Source organism: Drosophila innubila, assembly GCF_004354385.1.
Source record: "Drosophila innubila isolate TH190305 chromosome 3R unlocalized genomic scaffold, UK_Dinn_1.0 2_E_3R, whole genome shotgun sequence".
Classification (NCBI taxonomy): domain Eukaryota; kingdom Metazoa; phylum Arthropoda; class Insecta; order Diptera; family Drosophilidae; genus Drosophila; species Drosophila innubila.
The window spans coordinates 26,805,736-26,814,805 of record NW_022995380.1 but is presented as its reverse complement, the minus strand read 5'-3'; the positions used below and the strand labels follow the sequence as shown (position 1 = coordinate 26,814,805).

Here is a 9,070-nt window from a genome sequence, read left to right as displayed (position 1 = left end):
TAAAGTATGTTTGAGTGGTCCAAAAAAGTCTAAAGATATCACTATTACTAGAGACATCTCTTATGGGATTATGGGTTTACTTATCTGAACACACCAGCAGCCAGAAATCAGGGAACAAAGGTGTGTAAAGCAATTCAAATTCGTATAAAATTACTTATTCACTGTCTCATCCGGAGAAGAGAACATCTTATACACACACATACTATTTTATGAGTGATTTTCAGATTCCAATGTGTTTTGTGAAACAACAAAAAAATAAAATAGATGTATCAAATGAAACAGAAACCAGATGGACGACTGCGTCATGAATTTTTTGTTTTTGGCACCAGTCTAATCTTCAGGTAAGACTCAAAAGGTGCGAGCCACAAACAGACAGATCTACGTATGTATGTATGTATGAATAAGTGTTAACACACACGCACACACAACAACGTTGTGAATTTGAGCAAGATATTCACATAGATACAGATAATATACAGGTAGATACATATGTTTTATATGCACATACATACATATGTACATATGTTTGCATGTTTATAGTATGTACACAGCGATTTTAAATTCGGCTTGATTTTGCATTTTCTTTTTTGGGGTTCTTGCTTCAGTTAATCAAGTACCTCCGACATGGGTAGCTGTAAGCAATTGCTGCGCGCTCTGAAGCGGACCCTGGGATTAGGACGACGACAACTGAACGTGGGTGAGCGTCAAATAGTGCTGGTAACCGGCTGTGATTCGGGATTGGGGTAAGAATACAACTATATCTATCAGAGGTGGCAAAAAAAAAAACATAAAATTCAACGAAACTTTGCAATTCTGTGTTTTGTTTTCTCCTGAAATTTTTTTAGTATACAACCCAGTTTCGGTTTTCACTACTTTAATTTAAAAAATGACATTTTTCACATTGCATTTGGGCTAAACATTTTAAAATATATGTTATCACTTTATTGGTCTTAAATTCACCAACTCAAAATTAATTCAGTACGCAAAATATTTCCAGATTGATATAAGAACAGGCTAAAATTCAGCACTTTCGACAAATCTTGCCGAAAGTGAAACCCGGAACAGGACTGATTGCTTTTTTTGATAATTCATAGGCATTTAAAAAAAAATCATTCAAAATGTCATTTATAGGTTATCTATAAACTAAAAAGTTATAATTTTATTGCTAAAAATAATAATAACAAAGAATAAAAAATATACAAAAAATTTAGACAGCTTTGAAAACAAGAATTGACTGTTATTAGCGACCTCTGATCTCTATATCTATTACCTACATATATGATACATTAATATAAATATCCGTATAGACACTCTCTGGCCGTTTACTGCTACAATGCGCTCAACATGACGGTAATCTCATGCTGCCACAATATGCAGTCCCAAGGTGCACGTCTGCTGCAGCAAATGAACGCTGGCGAAGATGAGAAACGACTGCACAAAATGCTGACCTGGGAACTGGATTTACTGCAACCCGATTCCATAAAGCAGGTTCAAGTGAAACTTGAACAGTTGCTGAGCAACCATGACTACCAGTTGATGGCGCTGGTCAACAATGCGGGTGTCATGTGCTTCGGTGAATTCGAGTGGCAGTTGGCGTCGCAGATTGAGATGCAGATTAATTGCAATCTGCTGGGCACAATGCGACTAACGCGCCAACTGTTGCCATTGCTCCGACAACATCGCGGACGCATTATCAACGTGACCAGTCACTGTGGACTGCAAGCGTTGCCCGCACTGGCGCCTTATGCCGCCTCCAAGGCAGCTCTAAGGATCTGGAACGATGCCCTACGCATTGAGTTGCAGCAATATGGCATGGAGGTGGTTAACTTTATACCCGGCTCCTTTGTCATGGACTCCAATATTTCGGCACGTCAGCAACAGCATGCCCAGCAAATGCTTGAAGCCTTCAATGACGAACAATTGGCCCATTATGGCACCTACTTTAGAAAGTTCAATGAGTACCTGAGCATTCTATCTGGATTCAAGCCACCAAACAAGCTAAGGGATGACGAATTGCTCGCCAAGTTCAAGGATGCCATCACAAACACGCAGCCGGCAGCACTCTACATACATGAACCATGGCGCTATAAGATCTATCGCTGGTTGTTTGGCATCTGTCCGACTCCTCTGACGGATTGGCTGGCTGTAAGATTCTGCGCCATGCCCAGCTATGAGTCGACCCAGGATAAAACGTTGAAGGATTAATACTGCTAGAGTCTATAGTCTATATAGTTTTATTTGAATTTCATTGATATATTTGGCTGTGGCTGGGCATAAATTAAATACACTGGAGCACACAGGTTTGCCTGTCGCTGCATTTGCAATTGGCACAATCAATCAGGAAAACATTAACAATGGGCAGGTTTGGCAGATTGTCAGTGTCAGGTGAACAGACCATGTTAATAGCCGGTACTTCGACATCTTTCGTACACAGCATCATTGAGCAGTTGGAACCATTCCCTGGCATAAGTAGAGTCCTCGGCAGCACGAAACAGCAGCAGTTTGTCCTGTGCGGATAATGTGGCACACAGATAATAACTGATGGCCGTCTCGGTTAGCTCTGCATGATAGTTCTTTAACGCCCATTCCAGCAATCGCAGACAGTTGTGAGAATCCAGAAATTCAATGAGTCGCTCATGTAGCAGCGACTCCAACTCGGGAATTATGTACACGCGCGACATCTCGAATGCCTGCAGCAATGCCGCATAGTCGGGCATGCTCAGATGCCGGGCTTGGCAGCTTATCAAATGCAGAAAGTAACGTAAACCGCTGGCCGTATAATCGCGCAGTTGAATTTCGCCTTTGTGACCTTCACGGAAGTCGCTGTTGAGCATCTTGTTAAAGACTTCGCTGGTATCACAGAGCAGCTGCTTGTTAAAGCCAATACTGAGCGTCTCCTCGGCGTCTGCTTCCTCAACAGCAACATCAGCAACATCAGCAACTTCAGCATCATCTACATCAGCATCCTTAGCATCCCTGTGAACAAGGAATCGCATATCGCAGTTGTCATGCAGTGGCGCTGTGCAGGTTTTCAACTGTGTGGCACAGATAGTGGCATTATGTTCCTCAACCTCAAATTCAGGCAGTGTGATGCCCAGCGTGAAGCGTGACATGGCAGTAACTGCATCTGCCGCCTCATCCGCATACAGATTGTCACTCTTCTTGCGCAGCAGCATGTCAAAGAGCAGTGTCAGTGCATTGCCATCGTACAGGAACTGATAGAGCAGCCGATGGCTTTTGATGATGTATGCCACAGAAATGGCAGCACGTTGTTGTGCATTGAGATCCGCATCGGAACGCAGCAGACGCACCAATTCCTCCTTGCCGTAATTGGATTCGCCGACATTGGTTAGCGTTTCCAAGAAAGCGAATCCATCCTTGCGCATCTAAAATAACAGAAATGCAATAAGTATTTGTAACGCTTTAGAATTTAATAGCTGCATATTACCTCTTCCACTTTGGTGAGCTGATAAAGCTGATGCACTACACCATGCTTGATTATCTGGGCAAAGAACTGGCTCTCACTACAAAAAAGTATCATTTAGTTGGGATTACAATTTACTTAGTGGTAGGAACTTACAGCAAAATGTTGGTCAGCGCATTGGCAAAGTTATTGTTGGCGCCAAATATATTAATGGCCCTTATGAGAGTATCCAATGTCTCCGGTTTGCCCAGTTCTGGACGCTTGTTAATCATTAACGTTATGCGGTAAATTAAATTCTCAATGACATCGATAGTGTCGCCGGCCTGGTTGCGCAGCTGTTGAAGCTTTGGGGGCACATCTGAGCTTAGCTCATCAAGATCCTCCTTGTCGGACAAGGTATCGTCAATAGTTTCGGTTCCCTCATCGATGAGCTTCAGTATATCCATGACGTTGGCGGGCTGAGCCCGATTAGAAGCTATGCGAGACTCTCGGCTATCATTGTTGGTTGTGCTTGTTTTAATATCATCATCATCGTCATCATCATCGCTGCAGGCAGGTGAATAGTTCTCATCATCATCATTGGCTAAGAGATTCGAGCAAACTGGAGACATGCTTCGAGAGCTACACGGACTTGTGGTGCGATATGAACGCGGCGAGCTACTAGGCGAATCAAAGTCCGAGCTGATTGTCTCCTGGGTTTTGGAAAACTGCAGAAATTGTTATTATTAGTTATAGTTATGTAAGTAAACATGTATGTCAATTCTTCAACATTACCTTGCTCAATGTTTCTGGCGTTGTGGGATCGGTTAATTTACGTTTTTTACCACCCTGCATGCGCTCCTCGCGACGTCGTCTGTGATGATCCTCATCGCTGGTTAGATAATCATTCAGCTCACGCACCAGCATTGGCACCAGTCCCTCATACAGCAACAACTCCATGCTTATGTTGTCATATTGAAAGTTGTTCAAAATATGGAATAACTAAAAATAACCAAAATAATAGAAACTTAGACACACGTACAGAATTCAAAAGACTTTCAAGACCATTTAGAGGATGTGTAATAACGAAGGAGGAGGAGGAAGGAGCACTCTTGATCAGAGAATAGCACCGCAACCGTGAACCGAAACTAACCGTTTTATTTTTAGCACCAGAACTGAAACCGTAACCAAATGAAAATTCTCTGTCAAAAACCGAATACCGAAAAGTTTGTACCGGTACGGTTGTGGTAAAGTTGCTAGACCAAAGAGGTGTCCAACTTCCAACTGTTATAACTTCATCAAATCTGAATAGATTTTCAAACGGAATGTCATTTTGAACATGATTTGGCCTCTAAATTCATTCTGTATTCAATTTTTGTTCATTTCATTATTTTCGACCAAGATTCGATTTCGATGCTAAGGGTCCCCCCTTAGAAACTTCGAAAATTCAAAATTTTAAATCTCAAGTTTTCACTTTTAATCAACTCCTTATATCGTAATTAGTATAAAACAACACTTTAAACTTGATTCTGAGACCTTTCATTTTTTTGTAAAAAATCATGTGAAATTGAACAAAAATTTAGACTTGTAAAGTGGCTAAATCCGCAGTCTGAACAACTTCAAACTGGCATAACTTGATCAAAACTGAACCGATTTTTAAGCAGAATGTCATTTTGATCATGATTTGGCCTCTAAATACATTCTGCATTCAAATATTTTAAAATACGTTCAAAAAAAATTTTTTTGCCCTAGGTCTGTTTACTTCGATGTCATATTTATTATAAAACGGCATTTTTAAGTTTTAAAATGTTTCAAAATTGATTTGTTGTGCCGTTACGTAACGGTACTGATACCGGAACCGAAAGAAAAAACTGAAATAGAACCTGTTACCGAAAAAATTATTTCGGTACGTACCGGAACCGAAACCGTAACCTATATTTGTTTCGGTTTGATTCCCTGCTCTTGACTTACCGATGAGCGTTCGCTCTGGGAATGCGACTCGCGAATCATTGCCACAAGTTTGCGCAATGCGCCACAGCGTCGAATCTTGGAGCGACTGCAGGCATCGGCGGACAGTGTGGATATGATGTTGACACAGTGTCTGCACTCGCTCTCCGACAGCGGCTTGGCCATATTGACAGCCATGAGCAGCTCACAGGCAGCCACTATGGCATCCGCTGTGCTGAGCATGTAAAAAGCGCACGGATCCTTGCAGAAGTTGGAAAGTATCTTAAGGGCCGATGATCGCTGTTCGCTGTCCTCCTTCACAAAGTACACGATCGGTGCAAAGGATGTGTTGCGTGATAGAACCTACAACGGATAAACGCAATTAGTTTGTGGCTTGGTAGTACTTTATAAGTATCTTTTAGACGTACCTCCCACGCTCTGACGCCAATCTGCTGAGCGGACAACAACATGAGACACTTCAATATCTCGGAGGCCAGCTCTATGGCATCCTGTTCCTTGGGCAGCACATATTCATTATTACGCGTCGAGTTCTTTAGCATTTGGTAATCGAAAATGTCACTTCGTACACCTTCCAGATTACGAGCCACTTCCTCAAAGTATTTCTCCCGGTGCTGATTGCGTTTGAGTCCAATCAGAGTCGATACTTCAATGTCTTGCGGGGACTCTTTGGGCGCCTCATTGTTCTTCATTACGGCCACGAAGATGCGCATTAACTGCAAAAATCCATTGGAGGACAAGAAGTGCTTGTAGAACTGACTGCTGACCAGGAGAAAACGACAAACACGGAATGCCATTATCCGTGTCTGAACCGCACTTGTGGACTCAATGATGTGACAAATAGCGGGCGCTATGGCACTATAGTGGACATTCAGAAAGAGGGATGCCTTTTTGTTCTTGGCCAGATTACCCAGCATGCGGCAGGCACGACATTGGATCAAAGGATTTGGTATTGTCTTCAATATCGTTATCAATGGAGCAATGACCTTACACTCTACAGCCTGTAAATGTAAATAATTTTAATATCGTAATGCACTTCCATTGATCAACATACTTACCTCTATGCAAGCCTGCTCATCCGTACAACAGTTGCCCAATATGCTCAGAACTACCTCCATAATCTTTTCATTGAGTTTGCTAATCAGGCGAACCATTACCGGAACACCCCCCGCAGTACGAAACAACACAATGCCATCTTTATCTTTAACCAGATCAGTGCGCAGCTTCACTAGGCATTTATATAATACAGTTTTATCCGTTGATGTTTTCAGGACACCTAACATGCCCTCCACCTGCTCCAATGACCAAAACATTTTGATTCTACTTGGCTGTTTTTTACACACTTTTTTGTTTCATTTGCAAACACAAAATCAAAAACACAACAAAAATGTATCGCTCTCAGCTGGTAGCACAAAAATACCTTAAAAACAGTTTTAGGCTGCTCTACAAAAATACCGCAAAGTACTACAAATCCTCCAGTGTCAATATCTGGCTAGTTCTTTTTTTTTTTTTAGCTGTTTTGCGTTTCAGTTTCAGGTATTTTTCGTATTTTCCAGCATAATTAAAGATTTAGGAACTGCAAATTTTTAAATGCCATGACTTTGCAATAAGTTAATAATTTTTAGAAAATTTAAAATCCGAAATTAGATAAAATTAAGAAATGCATTTTAGTGAAGGTTCGAAGCTTGTCACCCCAAGGAAATAGGAGTTGCAAGCTTAATTCTGAAAAAAAATATTAAAACGTTTAGAAAGTTCTAACAAAAATACTTCAAAAATTTAAAAAATTCTAGCTTCAAACAAGAAGTTGTCTAAAAAAGGTATATAATTTTGAAATTACCAATTATGACATTGTACCCAAAGTGGTACATGCTGCCAGATCGGAAAACTTTGCAGGGTGGCAGCCTTTTGAAGCGAGTGGCAACGCTTGGGTCACAGGGTGGTAGTACCATCACATGACAGATCTGCTGAGTGTAGTAGGTTTTTCTCTGTGTTCGTTCGTCATATGATTGAAAGCCTGGCCGAAAATTAAAAATGTTGCAAAACGTCGTCGTTTTCTCGCTATTTATTGCAGCAAGTAAGTAAATCTATCAAGTTATTCATCGAATATGTATTGAGTCTCGTGGAATATGCAGAAATTGTACAAAATATTCTATATCTCCGATTCTCATCGATTCTGCTGTCAAGAAGGGGGTGGTGGTTGCTGAGCAATTTATCCTTCTGCATGCGCAGAATCTGAGTTTATCGCACAGTTTAAAGTGTTTTGCAATATTAAGTAAAGTGTATAGATAACTAAGTATATTTTTCATCAACAGTTCATGCCGCTGGCGAGTTCACCGTGCTGAACAGCCCCAAGTCGATTAGTTTCAAGGGCAATGATCCACTAAACAGCAATTACGTCGGCGATGCTTTGTTCGCTGCCATGGGCAATGCCGTCGTTGGCGACTCTGACTGGAGTGGCCTCACTATCAACGATCCCTTCAACCTGGCCAAGGGCGTAATTGCCGTCCATGTTGAGGGTATCAGCCATATTACCACAGCTGGCAATGTCAAGTCCTATGAGCTGGTTGGATCCAACACTGGCCATTCACTCAATGCCTTAGCAGCTGAGTTGGAAGCAGCCAACGAGCCAGTTTGCGACATCAACTTTGGCCAGTACGATGAGGGCGTAAGTTATTCAAGCTTATCTATTTACCCTGCGTTATATAAAACAAATGTCTTTTTAAGGTTCAATCATTCAAGGCCTGCTTCGGTACTACCGATGCACCTGCTGCCAAGCCCACAAAGCACTTGAATCCCGCTCTGCACAACGCCGACAAGCAGTTCCTTCAGGAAATCGGTTTTATTAACGCTGCCTCCGAGAACTTGGCTGAGATGCTGAAGCCGTCGAATGTTTTGATCATCCGCCTGTCTGTCGATGGTATTGCCAAGGCTCATGGTGAGAAGTCCGTTGCTGTGGATGAGGCCAACAAATTGCTGTCAGCTGCCATTGGTCGCCTTCTGGCTGCCGCACAAAAGTCCAGCGATTCGGTTCTATTTGTTCAATCCACGGACAAGGATGTATCGGTTTCACGCTCTAAACGCGATGTTATTCCAGCCAACAAAAAAAACGAGTTCAATTTGGCGATGTACTATAACGATGATTATCCAGTCATTTTCAACATTATTCTGTGGTTCATGGTCATCTTTGGCCTGTCTCTGCTGGCCATCTGCTATGCCATTGCTGCAATGGATCCCGGCAGAGATTCCATCATCTATCGCATGACATCCACAAGAATGAAGAAGGACAACTAAGCGGTTAGGTTAGACACGAGAGAGAAGCCGCACAAAGCGTTGCGCTTAAAACCTACAACTTATTTGTTATCTCGCCCCATTTCCAATTTAGCGAAGAGTCAACTTACCCTATTAATACTGTTCTATTTCAATTCAATTAGCGGAAAAATTGTGTGTGCGTGTGTAAACAGTGTGTAGTTGGCTTTATGAATACCACCCATAAGCTATAAATAAGTATTACAAACTTATTATTTTTAAATGCAGTTCAGTAATTCCATTATCAGCTATAATAATTTGTTATATTTTGTGTTTGTTGTACTTTTTAGGTTTATATATTGTCAAACAGTCATTTCTTTATCAAACTATGTAAATTATCACATGTAAAGTGTTAATAACTTACCGTTAAATAAATATAACCTAAAAAGACAAAGC

The 9,070-nt window shown here is 41.4% G+C and overlaps 3 protein-coding genes across 3 annotated transcripts; 2 read left to right on the top strand and 1 right to left on the bottom strand.

The window, feature by feature from the left end:
• The first annotated feature begins 621 nt into the window (after positions 1–621).
• On the top strand, positions 622–2,312 carry LOC117791529 (D-beta-hydroxybutyrate dehydrogenase, mitochondrial). The gene is made up of 2 exons (XM_034631319.1): positions 622–743; positions 1,308–2,312. The coding sequence occupies exons 1-2, from the start codon at positions 625–627 to the stop codon at positions 2,203–2,205; spliced, it is 1,017 nt and encodes a 338-aa protein (XP_034487210.1). The 5' UTR covers positions 622–624; the 3' UTR covers positions 2,206–2,312.
• LOC117791528 lies at positions 2,221–6,755 on the bottom strand. The gene is made up of 7 exons (XM_034631318.1): positions 6,427–6,755; positions 5,779–6,369; positions 5,375–5,713; positions 4,199–4,405; positions 3,581–4,131; positions 3,449–3,524; positions 2,221–3,386 (listed from the first exon to the last, which is right to left on the bottom strand). Exons 1-7 carry the CDS (start codon positions 6,679–6,681, stop codon positions 2,400–2,402), a joined length of 3,006 nt encoding a protein of 1,001 aa, XP_034487209.1. The 5' UTR covers positions 6,682–6,755; the 3' UTR covers positions 2,221–2,399.
• A 530-nt stretch (positions 6,756–7,285) lies between these two features.
• On the top strand, positions 7,286–9,045 carry LOC117791887 (ATPase H(+)-transporting accessory protein 2). Its single transcript, XM_034631801.1, has 3 exons — positions 7,286–7,442; positions 7,681–8,033; positions 8,093–9,045. Exons 1-3 carry the CDS (start codon positions 7,400–7,402, stop codon positions 8,657–8,659), a joined length of 963 nt encoding a protein of 320 aa, XP_034487692.1. The 5' UTR covers positions 7,286–7,399; the 3' UTR covers positions 8,660–9,045.
• The last annotated feature ends 25 nt before the right edge of the window (positions 9,046–9,070 follow it).